We start from the raw sequence: 23,256 nt of genomic DNA, 5'->3' as shown, positions 1-23,256 counted from the left end.
AGAAACAGGGAGGGGGGGGGTGGGGGGGGGGTTGATTATACGCAGAATTAAATGCAGGTAAAACAATTATATTGTACAATTAACACGCGCCATTCTAAACTGTATAGCACAGCTTTTGTCATTAAAGGTGTCATGGTCGCTACCTCCCAATTCCCCTGAATCCTCCCACCAGAGCCTTGGTTGCCCTGAGTTGGTTCACCAGTGAGGTCCACCTGAGCCTGGTCTGCTAATGATCTCTAGACTATAAAGACTCATGCTGTTTGAGTTTTCTTTTTTTTTCTTTCTTTTTTTTAAAGATATTTTTTTGGGCTGTTTCTGCCTTTATTGATAGGAAAGTAGGCTAACAGGAAATGGTATGCGCCTGGACAGCTAGGCCAGCGGGCACCCCTGTTTGAGTTTTCTTTACTGAATTATCAGCAAATTCAGACCTGTCAGGTCTGAATTTGGCCAATAATTAGCCAATTATGCAAATTAAACACAACAGTAGAAAATGGAGATATCTTTCTATTTGACTCAACAAAGATAAATAAGTGACAATTACGGCCACCACAATTTGATTGATAGGCCCCCTGAAAAGCGGGCGTTTTTGCCCAGGCCCCCCGGGTTCCCCAACTTTCATTGGCTCCTGTGAAGTTTCCCATGGGAGTTGTGTTGGAACAAATTAAGAGGTGTTAGTAGACACCTTTATGAACACATTTTGTGAAGAAAGCTATGTTCATCACAAGCCGGCATAGTGATGAGGCTTGGCCCTGGACATGACATTAAAGGAGACAGCGGTTGGCCCACAGATAACATAATTACCTCTCAATATGCTTTACTCAAGGTTAGTTCCCAGAGATACAGGAAGAAGTCTCTTAGGCTATATTGCTTGATTCTCACAACTGTTTAAACAAGTCCGGAGGACAAGGGTCACCCGTCAACAGACAACAGTTGCTATCATCAGCCAGGCCTCCAGCTGTGAGCCTCAGAGCTATATATGACAGAACTAGCCCTCATCCACAGACATCACTTATCTCAGTTAATCAGTATTGACATTCAATATCTCCTTCACACCTTGATTTAGTTAAGTATCCTTTTGCGCCAGTTCAGAGCAATTTATAGTTATATATAATGCAACTATATAGTTATAGTTGCATTTGTCTTTGTGCCTATTAATAATAGTTCAATAATTGAAAAAACTTTAGGGAAAGAAACTGTTTTTCAAAATATGAAACAAAATGCAAGGACTAATCTTCACAGTTGGTCCTAGAGTGTTGAGTTATGTCCTATCAAATAATTAACTCATTTAATAAATATTATTGATGCTCATTGGAGGCATCAACAAGCCCCAGCAGCAGATCATACACGACGGACCGGTCTGTTGTATATGATCTGCTGCCTGTGGCTTCTGACTAAATAAACAAGAAATCCTAAAAGGATCAAGTGAGAGCTGGTGATCCTTTCTAAGAATCTATCACATGTTCTTTCTCACAGCAAATGGAGACATGGCCAAACAAAGAGAAAACAAACAAGAAAAACCTCGAGGACAACAATAGGGTTTCAGCCCTTCAGGTTTAACAATTTATACAGGCCTTTATCTCTGTAATGGTCTTCTCTCTGGTCTCCAGAAATCTAATCAAACAGCTACAGAACAGCTCATTCAGAATGCAGAAAGCCGCTGGAGTTATGACTAGAACCAAGAAAGCTGAACACATTACTCAAATTCTCAGCCGCACTGGCTTCCATTGAGTTCATATAATTGATTTAATCTTTAAACTACTCAGTGGTTTAGGGCCAAAATGATACATGAAAAGGATGAAAGGCGAGCACTCATCAGAAGAATAGTTCACAGTTCACGTGTATCGGGTGTACGGTTCTGGCAGAAATAATATCTTAGAAAGGATCACCAGCACTCACTTGGTCCTTTTAGGATTTCTTGTTTATTTAATCAAGTGCCCAGCACAGCAGATCACACACAACGACGTGACGCTGAGGAAGGCCTGCGGGCCGAAACGTCCGTCGTGTTTGATCTGCTGTGGTGGGGCACTTGACTAAATAAACAAGAGATCCAAAATAATACATCTCTGACTTGCTTTTACATTATGAACCCTCGAGAAGTGTCAGGTTGTCCAGGGTCGGTCTGTTTCCAGAGTTAAAATACAGTGTTTGCTTAGTTATTATGCCACACAAATAGTTGGAACAAACTTCCAGAAGATCAGAGGCTTGCACCAACAAATAATTAAATCAAACAATGTATGTTCCCACAACAGGGGTCATCACCATGCCAGCTTGTGATGGACATTTTCGTCAATATATATTTTTTGCCACAGACAAACGTGATCAATGATGTTTTACCAGAAATACATAATGAACTCCTAATATGCCATAGTGTCAATGCCAATGTGCTACACATTTTACTATGATAGTATTTTTGCATTAACCACTGAGCCACAAAGAAATATAAGTGAAAAAAAAAAGCCAATCTACAAGCTCACAACACATTACATCATGACATGTTGAGAGCTTGTAGATCGGGTATTTTCAAAACGTTTCAGAAATTGTTCTAATTATTTATTTATTTACTTAGCCTATAATGAATGACATGCCAGGTGTTAAAGAGGTTACCTATTCTGAAGAAAACCTTAAGACTGCCAGGTGGCTAAGACAGGCATTAAATGTGACATGGGGAAAGTCTATTCCGTATTTGGGATTTCAATAATTGGGTCATATCTGTACAGTTAGTTCTTCCATCGCACGTTACACGCAAAGGGCCATTTAGGTGCAGAGTGGGTGCGTGTCATATGGTGCTTATAGAGATTGCTGGCTTTTCAGAGGACAGTGTTACTTGAGGTTAGGATCGAGGAGATCAAGTTCTACCAGTTCTACCTAACAAACCAAAACAGTTTTTTGGTTTGGTAAGGAACTTGGATAGTTGTGGTTTCCATCACGGTGGCATCTTGATAAGACATCTCCTATCATGATGAGAAAGTCTTAGGTACCTTGCATAGTTGTGATGTAAGGCGTGTCAACGGACTCTCAACAACAAGATGAGAGTCAAAACCATCATGTACCTGGCTGTACGTACTGTACAGATGAGTGATTAGATAAGGATAAAGCTAGGGCATGACAGGATTTAAAGGAATGCAGTGCCACAACTAGTTTCATGCAAGGGGCTCCTAACTTTGATCAGAGGTGAGCAGACTTTGAAGCTGTAGGTCTGATGGTGATTGTGGACCCCCAGGCTGTGGATCAAGGGTTTCCACGGTTCGATCATGATTGTGGAGTGTTATTATTGGTTACATATTGTTATTTTTGGACACTTTTTCCAACGGTGAAAACCCTTTTCAACAAGCTTTACTTGTTGAAAAAGTTTCTGCCCTCCTTTGCTTTTGTAGCAGATACAGATCCTTCTGCAGATCTGTTTTTCTGATCTTTTCACATCTTTTCCAGCTAAAACAAAAAATGGACCACAGACATACATAGACAAGTCTTGCCACGGGCACATTTGTCTGTGTACGGACACGTTGATGACCACTGGCCCGTATACCTTTTACTAAAACAACGTCTACTTGTTATATTATTTACCTGTGTTCCAGGCGTTCCTGCAGCTGGCCCATGGAACCTCTGCACTGAAGGCATAGAACAGGTAGAAGAAAGCCCAGGCCTGGATGATGATGTAGGACACGGCAGCGTATGCAATCACTACCTGGGTGGCGTAGCCGATACCTGAAGGGACAGATGTAACCTGGTGACTCAGGATGAACTTTTTATTTGGAACAGCTGAGAAGAGAACAGTACCTCCTGCCTACACCAGTGGTTCTCAAACCTTTTCATGTCAAGGACCCCCAAAATGATATGTATCCCCCCCCCCCCCCCCCCCGCCGCCATCTCAAAATATTTTGTTTCAGGGACCACCCCAGAAGCAAAGATTTGAGTTACCAAAAAAAAAAAAGGATCTTGTTAACTTCTATTTTGTAATAGCCAAAGAGGTATAAAAGGTTAAAGTGGTTCAAATTATTGTGACGCTATATCAACACATTTAGCTGGGGACCCCCTGGAACCTCCCCAAGGACCCCTGGTGGTCCCCGGACCCCACTTTGAGAACCACTGACCTACACTGTGTGAGCAGGGTGAGGACCACAATGCAGGACAGTGAGATAGGTGGTTATCAAAATCCAAGACCAAGAAAACTAGACCAGGGAACATAATACAGTGGTTCCCAAACACTTTCGTGTCAAATGGATATGCATTAGGCCAGTGGTTCTCAACCTGTGGGTCAGGACCCCTAGAGGGGGTCCCAACATGATTTTTTATTTTTCTTTGGGGGGGGTGGGTGGGGGGTCCCCAGATGACAGTGAAGTGGCCCAATTTAAGGACCTTTAAGTGTGTGTGTGTGTGTGTGTGTGTGTATGTGTGTGTGTGTGTGTGTGTGTGTGTGTGTGTGTGTGTGTGTGTGTGTGTGTGTGTGTGTGTGTGTGTGTGCGTGCGTGCGTGCGTGCGTGCGTGCGTGCGTGCGTGCGTGCGTGCGTGCGTGCGTGCGTGCGTGCGTGCGTGCGTGCGTGCGTGCGTGCGTGCGTGCGTGCGTGCGTGTGTGTGCGCGTGTGTGCGCGTGTGTGCGTGTGCGTGTGTGTGTGTGTGCGTTTGTGTCTTTTGCTTGTGTCTTTGGAGTTCTGAAAAACTATTTTGATACAATTCTACCACTTTTACCTTTCAATTTAGACAACAGATCACAGTTAAAGGGTAGCTATGTACTGTACGTTAGAATCAGATAACCAGCAGCTAAGCCTTTTCCAGTTCTATTGAACTGACCTTCAAACAGGGGGCAGAAGTGTCTCCAACAGGTGATGCATCCCTGAGATGTATACTGCCCCATGGTAGTCTCAAGGAGGAACATAGGAATTCCACAGGTGAGCAAGAACAGGACATATGGAATCAGAAATGCACCTGTGAATCACATATACCTACAGTTGAAAAACATATCCACTGACTGCTTTCTGTCACTCATATTCACACAAGGAAATGGGTCACCAAAATCAATACGTTTCTATGTCTAGGGACATAAAATAGAAGTGATGTGACTGTGTGAGAAGAAAGAAATCAGTCCAATGTGTTTGGACTGAACGCCACGCTTCAGTCCAAGCAATTTCCACTTTTCACACACTTATGTTTTCCATAACAAATGGGAATAATTAAAACATTCAAACGTGCTGTGTGTGGCGCAGTGGTGGAAAAAGTACTCAAATTCTTTACTTAAGTAAAAGTAGCCTAGGTATAAAATAGGGTTAAAGTGGTTAATGTATGTTTCATTATATCATAGTTTATATCTGAAAAGTAACTAGTAACTAAAGTTTTCAAATAATTGTAGTAGAGTAAAAAGTACAATATTTGCCTCTGAGATGTAGTGGAGTAGAAGTAAAAGTACTGAAAATTGGAAATACTCAAGTAAAGTACAAATACCTCAAAATTGTACTTAAGTACAGTACTTAAGTAAATGTACTTAGTTACTTTCCACCACTGTGTGTGGGTCATGCGGTGCAGCCGTCAGAACAGGACACGAGGAAGCTGTGGGGGGAGGATGGGGGGGGGGGGGGGTTGTATGACGGACTCAGGCGGTGCAACTGTTTGCGTTTGTGCACTGTTGAGGTGCGCTGAATAGACATGCGGTTCCAATTTGGGGATGATTGGAGCATGCGTTCATGGCGTTTTTTGTAAGAAATAGACATTTTTGAAGGCAATTACAGGCAAATGGTATGGAGTATGAAAACCCTGTTTGACGGCCATGGTCACATGTATCATGACTCATGAGTACCTAATTTGTACCTAATGAGTAGGCTACCTAATCATGTTTCTGCAACAAACTGTGACATTTGAAGCATTTGTGGGCAGGTCTAAACTAAACTCTAACTACTTACTCTTGATACCAAGTAATAAGTAAAGTACTTTTATTACTTCTTAAAGGAGTAATAATAACTAGTAACTAAGTTAGTAACTAGTAACTCTTCTTGAGTAACTTGCCCAACACCAGAATAAACAACATTCTAGTCATTCTTGGAAATGCATTTCACCTACAATTTACTCAAGGTTAGTTCCCAGAGACATTTCACCTGCAGTTTAAAGACAAAGGGGTGCAGGACAGAGTGTACCTATAGGCTATAGCCTGAAAGGTACTGTAGAAGACTAAGTAAAAACAGTCAGATGGCCTTAGGAAATTCATTGGACATTGACTGAATGTGATTACTTAGAATTGAAAGAAATCGTATTTTGAAAGTCTCAGAATATAGATTTTTTTTAAGTCAACAATTAAAAGTACTGTAACTAAGGCAAAACAATGGTGTGTGCCCCTCCTCCCCTACTATGATATTTCTTCTACAGATATAAATTAGTAACGACTCTGGTAGCTGCTACATTTCCAGAGACTAACTTCCAAATAATGAATAATAAAAATAATAGTAGAAAAACATATTATGTTTTTCTATTATTATTTTTATTATTAATTTTCTTGGGATGCATGTACACCAGGATTTCTTACACATTTTCATAATAACATGACTAATAATAATAACAGCAATAAAGAATGATAATATTCTGCTGCCACACCTGTATAAACCCACCTGTATACCCATGTTCGGTAAAATACTAAAGTGCCTCCTTTGAACTTTTTGTCCTTTCAAGGTTATGTTCTCACTCACACAAACACATACTTGAAATACCAATGATCTGACAAGTTGAAAAAAACGATGAACAGATGGCTAAAGGAAAATTACAAAGTGAAAGAGGTAGAGAGTTTTGCGCTCTAAACTCAAGGCTTTACTATAGGGCTGAAAACAGGTGCAAGAGGCAAGCATGAAAGTCCATAAACAAAAAGAAGGGGCTTGAACACTGAAAGATGAAAACTGACACTCTTTTAGATGCAAAAAAATAGTCCTTTACTTACAAAAGTGCAAAAAAAATGACATGGTGTCACCATGTCACTCATATATATATTTCTTATGAAAATGCAACTCATTCAATTATGTACAATATTCAGCATGTGGATCCTCTTAGTTGAAACCAAGGTTTATAAGGACACAAAAGTTGAAAGACACTGGCATGTCAGTTAAACAGTCAGTTGAATGGGTGAATGCCAGGTCTACTGAATGTACATGTAAGATAGGCTGAGGAAGCAAGGCTTGGCAGAAGATTACATAATCACACATCATAGTGCCAGGGGAGTCATGTGGGTTCAGTGACATGATGATGACACCATGTCACTTATTGCACTTTTGTAAAGTAAAGGGAAAAAAAATGTAATCTAAAGAGCCTCTAGAGTTTTCATCTTTCAGTGTGTGAGCCCGTTCTTTTTGTTTATAAAAGAAAACTACAACCTGTATATACATGTTTGTATATTATGCATATTATGCAAATCAATAATTCCTACCTCCTCCATTTTTGTAACACAAATATGGGAACCTCCACAGGTTGCCCAGCCCGACCAAGGTTCCTGCCACAGCGAGCAGAAACTCCACTTTGCTGGCCCACTGGCCCCGCTCCAGTAGAACCTGTCCTTTCTTTTTCTGGCTCGATGCTCCATGGCTGTTTCCTTTAGGATGTTCCCTTTTCATGTTCACAAAGAGACAGGCAGAGACAGGCTGGATACAATATCAGTATGAATGAAAGTTGGCACGGAATGCTGTATACCTCGTCTACAACAGCCGGAACAAAACGAGCCAGAAATGCCCCCAGGTTGTTATGACTGTGTTTTAAGCTCTATTTATGTACAGCTGAACTTGAGCATACAACCTTATCAAGGCTGGAAGGTCAACTGTGGATGTTTAGTATAAATGTGTTTTTTCTTTTTTTTCAATTATGTATGCACTTTTTAAGTTCAGTTAAAAACATGTGTCTGTTGATATCTTGTCTGTCTCACACATTTGTTATTAATAAAGAACAAGAAAATGCAAAAAAAAAAGAACTCCCAAAAATTAGAATGAAAACAACTTTTTAAATCTTTTTTTTTTAAAGAATGACAGCAATAACTGTTCTCCCAAATCTAATAAGAGTGCAGGTACTTACCCTTCCATGACAGAGTATCCCCCTGTTGTCTTGAACAACAACAACTAACTGATCAGTATTCCTCTCAGCCAGCGTGCACTATACAGGATCTTTAGAAAGGCAAGATGTCATGAGCAGGACCAGAGTAAGAAACAAAGAGTCATTGTTGTCACTTCTTTTTGAGAAATGCCTAAATCCTTCACTCTTCATGATGTTTTAACTAAAAAGACAGGCAGGTTGGCTTATGACAAGCCCCCAGGGTACATCACTTCCTTGCTGTATTTTTCCACTGAGATGCACGAGCTTCAGCTTGGGGTGAGATTGGCTCAGTTGCTAACAACTAAACCAAATCAGCTGAGCCTTCTCTGGCATGGCAGAGCTTTTAATTAGTTCAGTTATTTGGTGATTAGGAAACTTGCCATTCCGTCTATTAATGGTTAATAATAATCAGGATTCAATAATTTTGTACTGTCTTTTCAAAGGCTTATTCTGCTGGACAACATTAAACATACAAAAATGAGACTGTATTTGTGACCAAATACCTCAGTATTTATATTGTGACACAACATATTTACGCCTTGAGATATAGCTTTGCCAAATAATCATCAGTAATGTCTATATAATAAGTTGGTAAAGGCAAATAATAAAATGGCAATAACAGTCCAGTTCAGAAAATGATATCGCTTTACTGTAATGAAGCCTTTAAAACCAGGAAAAAACAACACTTATTCCATATCATGATATATGGTATCCCAAATCCAAGTCTCATATCACAATATCGACTTAATATCAATATATCGTCCAGCCCTCGGTAGATACCAGATAGTAGACTGGACTGAAACTGTGGTAGTGAATAAAAAGTTATTTGTGAGATAAGGGAATTGAAGTCAATTAAACTACATCACGTTTGTGATGTCCATGCAGGGTCTAGATTAAGGCTTTGAGTTTACCGGCTTTTACACATAGAGAACATTGAGAGGTAAATAAACTGGAAGTTTCAGTTGATCGAGTTTCAAATGGTATAGTCAATGCTCAAATAACAGCAGTACAAGTTTCGTGACGTCTTATGTATTGTCTACCTTTAGGGGTCTTGTTCTTCAGTTACACCAAACTAAATTATTAAGAGGAGGCATAAATCAACATGTTTTGGCTGTATGCTTACTGACTGACACCCAAATATACAGTAGAAACAATAAAAGCTCTGCTTTATTTGTGAGGCTCCTGTTTTGATACAATGATAATCCAATAACCATAAAACAAGACAGACATATCAACACAAGACAAGACTGTGTATAAGGCATATATTTACATTTTGCTGGAAAAGATCTATTACTAACAAAGACCATGCTCACTGAACATTTATATAATTAAAAATTGTTTACATACACAGGCAGACACAGAGTGCATGCTCAAAAAAAGTTAAACATACACCTGCAAAGCAATTAAATAATAATAATTTCTGGTGGAAAACATGGTGATGTCCACTTTGAAAGTAATTTGCGCTGAGAAGTTTGATTAGTTGCAGGTGGCTATACATATTTTGAAACACTTTGAATGATCCAAAGTAAATGTTTTCCCAACAGTCGTATCTGGGCATAGATGCCACATGCACACTATGTCCATATCTCAGGTGCTAGTTATGACTAATTCATACTTCATTGTACGACTGCGTAGCTTGCCGTAAACAAGAAAATCTGTTGTTTTCACCGAGCAACATGGTCATATAACAAACAATAAATTAGTCTTCGGAACTGTAATCATTATTCATTCAACAAAGGTACCCCCCACACGCGTGCGCACACACACACACACACACACACACACACACACACACACACACACACACACACAGTCACACACAGAGTCACACACAGTCTCACACACACACACACACACACACACACACACACACACACACACACACACGCGCACACGCACGCACGCACGCACACACACACACACACACACACACACACACACACACATACTCACACTTTAGATGGCGTACTAATAATTTCACCACCTTCACATCTTTAAGGTCTCTTTAAAAGACTGTTAATGTGTGTGTGTGTGTGTGTGTGTGTGTGTGTGTGTGTGTGTGTGTGTGTGTGTGTGTGTGTGTGTGTGTGTGTGTGTGTGTGTGTGTGTGTGTGTGTGTGTGTGTGTGTGCGCGCGCGTGTGCGTGAGCCTGTATGTGCGCACATGCAAGTGTGTTATTAGCCTAAAGGTTAAAAGAGGGTTACTGCAATGACAGGAGTTCTTTAAAACAAATTGTATGAGGATGCTTCAGCAGGGTATGTTGAAATATTTGTTTAAAAATGTTCTAGGAATACATAAAAAATACATTGTAAATGCTCTAGCTTTAAAAAGAAATTACACATAATAGGAATTGCTTTACTTTAATGCATTTATTGTTACTCCGAAGGACATTAAAGATATGAGAGTAATAAAATGTTGATGTTTAATAGAATACTTTCATAGGTGGATTTTTAATAATGGCAATTACATTTTGTCAGAGGTTTTTGGACAATCTGTTTGTAGATGAGTAACATTCATCTATTGGCATGCTCACTTGGTATTTCATACAGAATGGGATGGAGAGCAGAGTACACAGTCAAATCCTCAGTGTTAACCACTTAAGCCATTATTTTCAAATATTTTCAATTTCTTTTAGAAACAAATTCAACATTTTCACCTATAATGACATGCCCAAAATAGGGACGCCAGGGTTGATGTGGTTAATTTAACTATTTGTAGACTCCAAATGTACAAATGTAACCAAATGGACCCATAAATTAATACTCAGGATTTTACAGCGTACGGATATGCCTCCTCTTTAGAAACCACTTCTACTGGAAATGCCTGAGGGTTTTCATTCTACAATCTAACAAATGGCACAAAATTTGCTTTTTCATAGTCATCTGTAATGAAAAAATTGAGAAGACCTCCACTGCATACTGATATATAAGCTATGAATTGACATACAAAGACATACGTACGTACGTACAAGAAATATATGAAGAAACTTGGTTTCATTTTCAAATTTCAAATTGTGACAAAAATGTTAACACTTTTCCCCCCTCTTACAGCAAAAAAAACACATTTAGCGTTGGTAAACCTCCTTCATTCTATACATTCAGATCATAAAGTAGAATCTACAATATAGGAGGAAGTCTTTGCAGTCCTTCGTGTGAGTCCTGGCTTTTAAAAAATGCTCAGGGACATTTGGCACTCTTTCATTTTGAAGTCACAAAATCTTTAAGTCACTAAATTTGGCTAATGCAACCTGTATACAAATAAACATTAACCTGTCACAAAAAAACACTACGCACAGGCTCTGAAAGATAATAACGTGAAGATGGACCCATAAATGTACATTGCCAACAAGGTCTTATCACACACCCCCTGACAGATGAAACAAAAACAAAAATAACAAATAGGTGAAATAAAAAAAAGGAGAAAAAAAGTGATACTTGAGAGATTTAAGATTTGAGATAGTTTCAATATTTTAAACAGATATGTATTTCATCATTGTGATTATGAACTTAAGGGAGGGCATCGGGTTTTACAAAGTTGTACAATGAGCTGTCGCACACAGTCATGTATGGCAGTGGTTGTCAGCCTTTTCAGGCCGTAACCCCCCAAAATAATCATATTTGAACTGGGGACCCCCACCCCCCCACCCTGACAAGCACTTGGAATTGTAGGAGTTTGACTCAGTTCCACAGATAAACATTGTGAAAATAGCCGATCTACCATCTCACAACGCTGAGGTGTTGTGAGCTTGCAGATCGGCTATTTAAAAAAATGTTTGACAATTTGGCCAATGTTTGACCAGGTTTGTTGAATACTTTTGATGCAGTCTTTTTTTTTAGGTAGTAAAAAAGTCCTTAAATTGTCACATCACTGTCATCTGGGGACCCCCCAAAAATCATGTGGGGACCCCCCTGGGGGTCCCGACCCACAGGTTGAGAACCGCTGATGTAAGTGATAATGATGATGATGATGATGATGATGATGATGATGATGATGATGATGAGGTGCAGCTACATGGCACACCTACCACTGACCATGAGTTGTATTGTTGGCCTTATTTACATTAAGTGATGAATATGGACATGTTAATTAGTGAGCTGGAGCTATTTTTTTTTAAAATTTCTTCTACCGCTTTCTTTGGTGGTGAACATTATATTCTGTAATGTTGCAATTGTTGTCTTTAGTTGCTGATTGTAACACAAATTGCTGTCTTGACAAATGTATGCTCTTTGAAATACAGAAAGTTATTTTTTTTTTAAACACATTTTCAGCTGTGTCAAATAAGGCAGAAAAACAACAATCGATTAAATAAAAGATGAAAGTTATTTATTCATTCATAAGCCCTGTGAGAGGAAAGTGTTGAGAATCTAAGATGTCATGTGTGCTGTTTTCCCTATTCAATACTTCTTATACTGTGTGCTATACTTGCTGTCGGGGGAAAACCTTGTCCTTTTCAGGAAATGGAGAAAAAAAATAACCGGTGGATCCAACGTACTGTAGCTCTTATACTTTCATTGGTTAAATATTTGTTAAAACACACAGACAGACTTAACCCCTTTCAACCCGACATCCCTATTCTGGGCGTGTCATTATAGGGGGAAACTTTCAAACATAAAAAAATAGACACAAAAAAAGACTAAAATAGCAGATCTACAAGCTCACATGTTGTGAGCTTGTAAATCTGCTACTTTAGCTCATTTGGGGGGGGGGGGTACTATCAAATGACAAAGTATAAAGTACTTAGTAGGGGATTAATTTATGGGGGAAAAACACACACAAAAAGATGAAATATGGAGATACAAGGTTTCTGGCTGACAGCGATGATAATATTTCAGCACACACTAATCACATTTTAATATCTAGTAACTTTCGGTCACACAGTATAGTGGATATTTGAATGCACCATTTAAATGATTGAATTATGGATGTTTCAGTGTTTAATACTGAGGATTTTGCTGTTCCTTTTTTTTTTTACATGGTTTCTGTAAATCTAAATAAAGCCCATATCCAATGTTTCAGCCTAAGTGTCAAGGCTATTTTATACTTTGTCAACACGGTTGTTAAACAGTATAAATGAGTCTTAATTATTTCACTATAGGCTGCCTTCAGGAAGGCACAGTGAGAATATCTAGATGGGCTTCAAGATACGCTCATTGTTTTTGACAGTTAACATATAGCAAGCCCTTTGGTTGAAAATCCCTTTTTTTTTTCAGGATTTAGTGACAGGGAGCTTCTCTTTGAAATGTTCACACCTTGCCCTGTCAAACCAAACCTGCAGACCGTGCATAAGCATGTCTTAACCTGGAACTGGAAGTGCACTAAAACTATTAGAATCTGGATTTAGATATCAGAATTTATAATGGGCCATTTACTTTAAGTCAATCTTAGCATCCCTAATCCGGGGCTAACAGTTGGCGAAAATCTACAAGCTCACAACACGTCATGACATCATGTGAACTTGTAGATCGGCTATTTTTGGCAAAGATACGAAGTTTAGAGCGAAAACAGGAGGGGACCTAGAATAGAACCTCCTATGAAGTAGTTGTAAAACATGAATTATGTATGTGTAAAAGTATCTACGATACAATCTATAAATGACACGATTCATAATTTCACTGGAAAAATATAAATGAACTTGTAGTCACGGTTATTAAATTGTGAGAACTGTTTAAGACAGTAAGAGATTCTGATGAATCAGTTAATAATCAGCTTGAAAATTCTGCTTGTACATCGTGAACTACAATATGTATGGAATACCTATGGCACTGTTCAGGTGTGTGTTTAAGCATATATTATACAGTGTCACACAATCAATAAACAGGCAGACATTTTCTTCTTTCTCATCTAAAACCTGCAGTATGATGAAATATGAATCATGAACATAGTACCTGAAACAACTGATTCACAGAAGAGGCCGTTAAGCCTAATTTATAATCCATAGTATGACGGTGTCACTTTCCAACACTTGTTGGCAAGCGACCCCGCTGTGACGTGGAGGATAAATTAAGCTTTAAGTACAATAAACACACAGCTCTTTAGATTTCTATTCAAATGTTCACACTTCACACAGTCAGAAACGTAATTCAGATCAACATAGAGCTATATTCATTAATTATTGCAAAATGTAAAGACCCTTCCAAATGTAATATGTTTATAAATACAGTCAACTGTACTGTATTATTTGGACAAACAAAAAGTTGAACTATTGTGGTAACGTTATACCGAAATAAAAGTATTAACTTCAAAAGATAACTGTCAGATGAAAGTAGATTAATGCATGGGGCTTTTATTTTAACCTTTGGAGACAAAAGTTGTTGCAGTCAGTCCTTACAATTTCACATTAGCACAAGTATTGTAGCAGTGACAAAAAATGCTGTGATATTACCGTTTGGTCATAAAATCCTGTTCTTCAATTTCATGATCCATTGATATCACCAGACTAAATTATATCTAAATGTAGGCTACTTGGCTGCATTGAAAGATCATCGGGCAAAGACATTTTAAGGCCAATATCAAGAAATTGGTGGTCATGTTGATAGCTCACAAACATAAAGCTAAAATTATCATAAATACTAATCTGCTTTACTTAATTTTCACCTAAAGCTAAACTTTATCAATACTTGTGCTGATGGGACAGTGGAAGGGCTGATTTTCCAGGTAGATTTGCCTGTGCATGTCTAAATCTAGTCTATTTCCATCAGTTGAAATGTTAAGGTGAAGATGAGGATTGAGCTATGACTATGTGACTCTGGCTATAACTGAGGATAAGTTACTTCACCTACTGTGTGAGACACCAGTTTGTAATGTATACAAGGCTTGATGTTTGGAAAATGTGTCCAAGTACCAGAGAGAGACATCTAATACTATTGTCTTTTCTATTTTTTTGTTTTTTGTTTTTACAGTTCAGAGATACAGATCTCAAAAGAACACAACACTGCTAGCTCTAATACCAAACAACAACACAAAAGATCTGATATGGCATAGGCTCCAACACATGATATTTAATCATGACAAGTAGCTGACATAAGCTACTGTTAATATGTACATGTAGCAGCATAATACCACTGTAGCTGTGATTACCAGACCACAACGTTACCATTCTTATATATCTCACTCCAAAATGGCTGTCGATGTGGATGAGGTGGAATGTGTCAAATTTGTCCTTTCAATCTTTACTTATCCTCAAAAAAGATTGACTCAGGAGTTATGTAGCCTGACCTTCAGGTCCCGTTCATGTTGAGAATAACTGCCTTATGGTTCTCTACACCTCCTAATGGCACATATGATTTTATTCAACATACAGTTAGCAGTTAAGTTTTGGCACTTTAAATATAAATTCCTTTTCTTTCTTTCTTTCTTCCTTTCTTTCTTCCTTTTTTTCTTTCTTTAATAATTAAGCACAGTTATAACAGTAATACCAGTATCCAGTGGCAATGTAAGGTGAAACTTTGGTCTCCATATTACCAACTGGATTACAAACAGCTGGTTATCACATTTTAAACAAAACGATTACAAACAGCTAACTGAATAAATTAATGAATAAATACATACTCAAATAAATAAATAGATAAATAAATAAATATCAAAGGCTGATTAAAAAGCCTCACTGCATGACTCTGCAACATACTTGATTTAGTACCTTTTAAATAGACCTTCTCAATCTGATAATTCACTAATTATAGAATCAGTACATTTTATATGAGGTTATAGCTTAATGCCACTATTTGAGGTTTTTATAAAAGATCTGCATAAAATCATAAAACAATGTACTGTCCACAATGGTAACGAACAATGTCGATGAAATGTTTGGCCAGTGACCGCATATGTCTGGTGGAATTAGTCTGACCCGTGGACCTAAAAGAACAGAAGTATAGCAGGATAATTTCGGTGGCCAAGTGTAATCCGTGCAATGTGACAATCGTCACAGGTCTCTAAATAGTAAACCATATGGATTTCCTATTAGTGTGGAATGATATGTAGAAGGTGTGATCAATTATGTCCTGCCTTCTCATTTCTCCCACGCAGATGGGAGGGAGAAGAAGCAAATTTATACCATGTGTGCGACAATTTTTGTCGTTTGATAAAGGACAAGGTTAACTTCAAACTTGAGGCTATCACCACATTTGTTTATAATGCAATTTAATTAAAATGTTCTATTGTGCTGTATGTTAAAATTTGGGTTGGACTAAACTATTCTTATGATATATAATGTACAATTCCATAGGACTGTGTGCAAAACGCTCTGTGTAGACATATAGTAAAAAATACCAACAATTCTTTCCTACCAACCACAATGGTAATGAGGTATGAATATTGGCCGATACCTTGGAGGAACCATTAACCATTCTTCATTCTAACAACTGCTCAAAGGCCAAATAATGAGGAAAAAGTTACAATTTAGACTCTTAGAATTATTTAAAAAAAAAATAAACTGGAGTGTAATAATTAAGAGGAAACTTCATGGATGCACTATAGCATGTTACCAACTGAAGAGTGAAAATAAATAGCTGGAACCAACATACCTATGAGTGAAAATGGGTTGAATAATTTAAAATTTGCCAACAAAGCATGGAAATAACTGCCTCCACTGAAAACAATGCTGCTCTAAGTTACAGCTCAGCTTGAAGGTCAAATTTCAACTATAATGCAACGGTGTATATATAGGGTTTAATCTGAAATCCAGCAAACAGTAGTTGCAGTTACCACTGCAGGTCACTCAAAAGAGCGTCACACCACATCCAATAAATAACACACAATAAAATGGCAATTTCTCCTAACTCCTAACGTTCTAGAGAGCCTCTGTGATATAATATGCACAGATACGTTTCAGTACGTTTCTAATTAGGTACCTGTACTGTTATTCAGCCCGACAGTCGAATGAATGGATGACAGTGAAGGGTCCAGTGTGCTAAGATGAGGATAAGCCTGTCCCATCAAGCTCTACATCCTCACCTTTTATTTTACCTCTTTATTTGCTGTCTTCGTCTTTCCTCTTCTTCACCCTAAACACCTTTTACAGAGGCAGGTCTGTGCTGTTGTGGCGAGTCTTTCTGGAAGTCCCGTCGTCCCTGGGAAGAGCTTTCTGCAGGTTGGACATGGCGGCCGTCTTCTTCAGGTCGATGACGGCGTAGAACTCACTGCGCCGGGGTGCCTGCTGGCCACACTTCTGGGGCGGGAGGCGCTGGTGCTGTGGCTGGGACTGGGCACCCCCGCTGCTGCCGAGGGCCGGGCACGGCGGCTCTCCCTCTATGTCCACCTGGATGTAGTTCAGCTGCCGCGACGGAGGCACGTGGCCGTGCTCGCAGCCGCCGACCCCCCCGGCCCCCGACCGTCTGCGGAAATCAAAGTTAAATATTCGCCCCCCTCTGTCCGACCGACACGACTGCGGGTGCGGGGGGCAGGCGTGCCGGAGCCGGGGGGGCTGCTGCACCTGCTCAGTGTTGACGTAGTCCTGCAGGGCGTCTCGGTGGACGCCCCGGCCGTCCTGGTGGTAGCCGTTGGGCGTCCCCGGACCCTCCGAGAACTCGTACTCGTCGAAGTCTTCCTCCTCCTCCTCGTACTCCTCCTCGTCCTGCTCCTCGTCCTCCTCGTCCTGCTCCTCGTCCCGCTGCAGGGCGCTGTACTCCCACACGGGGGGCAGGGAGGGCAGGTTCTCGTAGTTGAGCAGCGCCGTCCGCCGGTGACCCCCGCCCGGGCCTCTCTCGCAGGGGTAGCCGGCCTGCGGGGGCAGAGACGAGGGGCCGTGGGGGTGCGAGAGGGAGAGCGAGTGGCTGTCCCCCGTGCTGCTGCTGCTACTCGAACCCACCGACTGGGACACGCTGCTGGGACTCAGCCTCTGCTTGCGGCCGCCCCTCAGGCCGTTGATGTTCTCGTAGGTGAGCTGGCTGCCCGGGCAGCCCTCTGGGTGCTCGTGACCCGGATGCTGCCGGTGCATGAGGTGGTGGAAGTGGTGGTAGGAGTGAGAGTTGCACATGTGCAGCGGGGGCTTGTTGTCTCCCTCCGTCTCTGAGCCTGTGGCGCCCTCTACAGGCTGAAGGCCATGGGCATTGTGCACATGTTGCCTCTCCCTGTCCCGCTCCATTAGATGGCGCTGTGCCGGAGTGGGGCCCAGCATGAATTTAACCTCCTGCGCCGACGGCTGCAAGAACACCTGAGGATCTTTGCGCTCCTCCAGGGGGCAGCAGCGCATGTTTGGCTGGGTTCCTTGCCCCCCAACGGGCATGGCCCCCCGTGCTGCCTCTGGGAAAGAGCTGGGATGCCCCTCGGGCAGCGAGTGCACACAGTGACGCATAGCAAGATCCCCCTCCATACTAACAGTATTCACGTACGTGTGGGTCTAGGGAAGAGAAACACGTGGTACGTTAGAGCTAAGCAATCGGGAACTAAGACCGCCTCAGTGATTTCAGTTTGAGTTCATAGTATTGTGATATCTCTATGAATTGAGTACAAAGGACCCCAATAGGCCATAGGCTTTCTTGGGGTTTAAATCCTCTTAGCTGACCTTGTATTGAACTGTACTTTCCTGTGCTTTTTTTTGCAAACTGCTAATAAAGTATTCAATCAATCAATCATATAGAGGAGGATAGGTCCTTGACCATATTTAAACAGTGGCCATTTGGGTCCTTGAGTGTGAAGTAACATCAAAATGGGTATATGGTCAACTGACCTCCCTTACCTGGTCTTCCAAGGCCATGAGGGTGTGGCCATGATCGTCAGCAAGGGAGGGCTGGGAGGTGTTTGGATAACCAGGGTAGCCATTGGGAAAGCCCTGGACGGGGAATCCTGGAGCTGTAAACAGATGAATGTCATGACATGGAGACATTAAGGGACACTGCACTGTGTGTGTGTGTGTATGTCCTCAGATAAGGCCCTCCTGGAGACTCCCACACTCACAACGCTCATCACAAAGGGTGGCCAGGCTTTTGCAGTCCGGGCCCCTAAGCTTTGGAACGCCCTACCTGTTGACCTCTGACGTGCAAAATCAGTGTCATCTTTTAAAACTCTTCTGAAAACCCATCTCTATGCTAAGTCCTTTTCTTAAAAATGTCTTGCCACTTTTTGTTCAATTGATTATATCTGTATGGGTCTATTTTACATTTTGTGCCTACTGTGTGTTTTATTCACTGATCTTTTGTTGTAGTTTATCTCCAAATGCTTATCATGTTGCTCCTTTTATCCTGCTCTGTAAAGCACTTTGTGACTATGTCTGGAAATGTGCTGTATAAATAAGTTCATTATCATTATCATTATGTGTATGTAACTCACTGTTGGGAGTCTGCGGTGTGCGTGGCATGTCCATCTCTGGCGTGTGACCACCACGGCTCATCATCATTGACTCTTCCACTACATTAATGCTATTGCACTGCATTAGCTCCTGGAGCAGGTTGAAGATCTCCTCTGCTCGAGAACACTTGAATGCAAAAATTCCTGGGTGAAAAAAAAGCCAAAAGCAAAGCAACAATGTGGATTAAGTTAGTGTCGGTCAACAACACCCACACAAACAGAACAAAAAACCCTATGGCTTTGCACAATGCTGCTGTATCTGATTGAAGCATATTGACCAGGGATGTACAGTATTTAGAGTAGAGCAACTTAACAGATGACCTACCCTGCCCAGTTTGACAGCGGCGACCGCTCTCAAAGGAAAAGAGGTTGGAGTCATAGCCGTAGCGTCGCAAGCAAAGATAGGGCCACCGGATGGCATCCCTTTTGCGTGTGTGTAGGATGAGCTCTGTCTGCGTGAGCTCCATGGTTCCAGAACCCAACTCATTGCCCTCATCATCCACATTAGTGACCTGGCAAAAAGTTAAATAAAAGTCATATATAACATAAGTCAACTCCCCCCAAAAAGACAAGACCAAAGACAATTGTGAAAACAGAATGATATTTAATATCATTGCAAAGCTTAAGAACTGATATGACAATATACATTTGTCTGGGCTGCAAGAGCTATTGACAAACAAAAAAATATATGTATTGATAATCCACATCTTGGAATTTACCAGCACCACAGATCACATTAAAAGAGAGCGATAACAACTGAATGAATATGAAACACAACAGTTTGGGGTTTAACCTTGAATTTGGTGAGATGGTTGTCTCGGATGGGGTCTCTGTATAGACAGCTCCAACAGCTCCCCATAGCTTCAGCAGACCAGCTGAAACCTGTTATCGCAAAGAAGCAACGCATGAAAGCATGAAAGCAGGCATTGATTTGCTTTTAAGATGATGGACTTAATATACTGCATCAAACACAAGCAACATTCAATCATACACTTTGGAGAACAACTTACTCAGTCCAGGCCATCAGTGGAGAGAGATTCAAGCCTCAATCCCAGGATCCTCTACTGGGCATCATTGTAAAACACAAGCCCGTTGGGTGGATTGACATCTTCAAGAGAAACATAATCTTCTCCCTCCTGAAATGGGTAAAGCTACTGTACTTACAGTAAATATACATAGAACAAGTGTAAGAACTTGTCAAGAGAAAAACATATTTTAGAATTTAAGAATAAAGGAAAGAAATGTATCTCATTGATTGTACCGATAAAAATGTGTTCCCTTTTAGTTTGCCTTGCAGAATTTCATGTAAAAATACCCCTCCTTCTCTATAGTTTCTATCAAAAAGTAACTGTATAATTTACCCTCTGGTATAATGTTTAACTATAATAAAATAATGATACAACAAACTTCTCACATTAAATGTTACACTAATAACCACAGCCAGTTGTGAATAAAGGTCCTTATTTAGCCATCTATATTATGCTTATGCTATTATGTGATATGGTGCAGTAAATAGGATGATGTTTTTAAGTCATTACAAATATGTTTAAAATACTTGGACAAATGAACACATGAATAAACACATGATTCCATCAAGTAGAAGTCTACAACATTCTGGACACATCTGTGATCTGTGTCCAGCATGCAGTGCTACTGTATCGCACAGGAAACACAAAACAAATAAATGCTCACATATGGATTCATGTGATTTCTGTTCAATTTAGTCTGTTATTATCTGTAAATAGGCTGCAGATACGTATATTTTCGGAACAACACCGCATTATTGTTGTGTTCTCTAATCCAGGCCTGTAGCCTACATCTGACTGACTTAAGATGCCAGGCTATAGAGTCAACCAGTGACTCTAGCCTGGTTTTGATTCAGAACAGCGAGCAATCTTGAATCAGAACCAGCATCAGGCTATAAGAGCTAGGCTACATGACACAGTCATACACCTGTCATACATCATAGGACAGCAACAACAGGCACATCTTTTATTCATCTAGGCTTTAAAAAAAATAGACACATCGCAGCCTTTTGCTCAATTAGCCAAAGACGACGCAAAATCCAGAAGAAGCCGATCGGCGCTCAAATCAATTTGAAGTGCAACAGAATATGTCACAGCTATGCGATGAAGCATCATTCTATGCACACTGAACTGCACGTCGACACAATGTAGCCATTATGTTCCGATGGTCAGTGGATACAATAGCAGCGACACAATTTAGCAGTTAAAGGGAAACTGAGGAAAGAGATCATTTGCTATACTCACATGTTGGACGGATTGTTATTAGCCCTTAGTAGCCTAGAAATAAGCATTGAGACGGCAGATGATGATGACCGGCTCTCTGGCTGCAGCTGTTAATGATGGCATATGTATGGCACTTGTCTTGCACAGAAGAAACGCAAATAAAAATGTAAAAAAAAAATCTAGTGACAGCAATAAAATGTTGTTGTTCTCTCTCTCTCTCTCTCTCTCTCTCTCTCTCTCTCTCTCTCCTTACGCCCCCCTACTGCAGTACGGGCCTCCCAGTGACATTTCCCAACCAACGGGGTGAGAGTTCACAGTCAGACAACGAGTGTTTTTTTTATTATTATTTGGGTGGGGGGGGGGCAGAAGGTATGGAGGCTGGAGGACCGAGGGGGGGGGGGATACTGGGAAAGGTGTGACTGGGGATAGGATTTGAACATATTAAGTCAAATAATGCAATACGAATTCATCCAGTGGTTTGTCCAAAATAGGGATGCCAGGTTGAAATATTTTTTTGGGGGGGTATAACATTTCCCCCTTTATTGTACATGAGTGTACTCAAAGAAGTACTGATAAAGTAAAAAATAAAAACACTTATTGTATATCATTAGTCCCACCTGTTATTACGCAGCCTCATAGTCAGCACTGTAGTGAAGACTATTCTTCCTGGGGTCCACACATGAATGCTCCCATTATATATGACTTATACCCTCTCTAACTATGATGCACCAGCCCTCTTTTGAGGAATTGTGGCTGCTAGGGTCACCTATTATTCTTAAATGTGTTTTCTTTTCAGTTCTTGAACTGAAGATGAAACTCTTCACATAGGTATTGTGTTGTTAAATTTAAGGCATACACAGGCCAAAGTGTGAACTTCTTTTTTTTCCGTCTCAGATTTAGTGTACATGCAACAAATGTAAAGACTTCTCCCTAGCTGGTGTTTCATTCAAGCATTGCCCAACTCCACCAGTGTCTCCATCAGAAAAGGTCTGGGATTCATTAAGACATTTAGTCAGAGACATACAATACAATAATAATAAAAAACACAGCCCCCTCACATATTAGGAGAGCCGTATGAATCACCAGAACCAAGGACAGGTTTTTTCTATGAATCTATCATGGTTAAATGGAGTTTGAAGTTACAATGGGTTTGTATAGGAAGGGAGCGTGTCTGATGAAATTAATATCAAATATCTAAATACTGAATTAAGCAACTTAAAAACTGTCTGGGGTGCTCACAAAAGCCAGAGTAGACGTTAAAATGACCCCAAACATGTTTGAAAGTGAAATATCCTTTTGGTTAACATAAAGAAAATCATGATTACATAAGCTTTGCTATTAAAAATGTTATTGAAAAAAGTAATGACTGTAACATCAATAAACATATAACTTGATGTGATTTGAGGATATGTCCTCCGTAGAGCAAATCAATCATACTAGTATTAGTCACGGCATAACTGTTGACTGCAACCCTTAGTAGGTTTGTTAAAACATTTTGAGTACATTGTTATTTTGCTGGGTGCTCTAAAAGCTGATGTGACCACAAGGAACATATCCGATTGTTTCAGTATAGCTACTGAATTTGGAACAGTTTTGTTGGCACTTTCTTCAGCAGCATAAATAATACTGAAAAGGGCATCTTATATAGCAAATAACACCGATCAACCGCCACCCCCAC

The 23,256-nt window shown here is 40.3% G+C and overlaps 2 protein-coding genes across 4 annotated transcripts in view; both read right to left on the bottom strand.

Annotated features, from left to right (window-relative positions):
• slc6a11a (solute carrier family 6 member 11a) overlaps positions 1-8,261 on the bottom strand; it is a 15,804-nt gene extending 7,543 nt beyond the window's left edge. The window contains exons 1-4 of one of the 3 annotated variants that reach the window (XR_013932961.1): positions 8,032-8,261; positions 7,397-7,572; positions 4,789-4,923; positions 3,565-3,705 (exon numbers count right to left, since the gene is read on the bottom strand). Coding sequence is in view for 1 of the 3 variants with exons in the window: in XM_080425180.1 (XP_080281306.1) it covers positions 3,565-3,705; positions 4,789-4,923; positions 7,397-7,572; positions 8,032-8,039 (460 nt within the window). In the remaining 2 variants the exon portion in view is untranslated. The remainder of the gene's footprint in view (positions 1-3,564; positions 3,706-4,788; positions 4,924-7,396; positions 7,573-8,031) is intronic. The other 2 variants (XR_013932962.1, XM_080425180.1) reach the window with 2 other exon arrangements.
• Positions 8,262-14,696: 6,435 nt separating this feature from the next.
• Positions 14,697-21,731, bottom strand: frs3 (fibroblast growth factor receptor substrate 3). The gene is made up of 7 exons (XM_080425179.1): positions 21,600-21,731; positions 20,340-20,465; positions 20,123-20,211; positions 19,655-19,841; positions 19,312-19,473; positions 18,713-18,834; positions 14,697-18,382 (listed from the first exon to the last, which is right to left on the bottom strand). Exons 3-7 carry the CDS (start codon positions 20,186-20,188, stop codon positions 17,060-17,062), a joined length of 1,860 nt encoding a protein of 619 aa, XP_080281305.1. The 5' UTR covers positions 20,189-20,211; positions 20,340-20,465; positions 21,600-21,731; the 3' UTR covers positions 14,697-17,059.
• Positions 21,732-23,256: the final 1,525 nt, after the last annotated feature.

Source organism: Gymnoscopelus braueri, assembly GCF_963280865.1.
Source record: "Gymnoscopelus braueri genome assembly, chromosome: 3".
NCBI classification, from domain to species: Eukaryota; Metazoa; Chordata; class Actinopteri; order Myctophiformes; family Myctophidae; genus Gymnoscopelus; species Gymnoscopelus braueri.
Note: the sequence above shows the minus strand (reverse complement) of the source record. Positions and strands in the feature narration are given on the sequence as shown.

Bases quoted from the DNA above. Each gene is read 5' to 3' on its own strand.
- frs3 (XM_080425179.1), bottom strand. From the start codon at position 20,188: ATGGGGAGCTGTTGGAGCTGTCTATACAGAGACCCCATCCGAGACAAC. The intron at 19,474-19,654 runs GTAGGTCATCTG...TTTTTCACCCAG, and splicing joins CCGCTGTCAAACTGGGCAGG to GAATTTTTGCATTCAAGTGT. The intron at 18,383-18,712 runs GTCAGTTGACCA...TCTCTTCCCTAG, and splicing joins TGGAAGACCAGGTAAGGGAG to ACCCACACGTACGTGAATAC.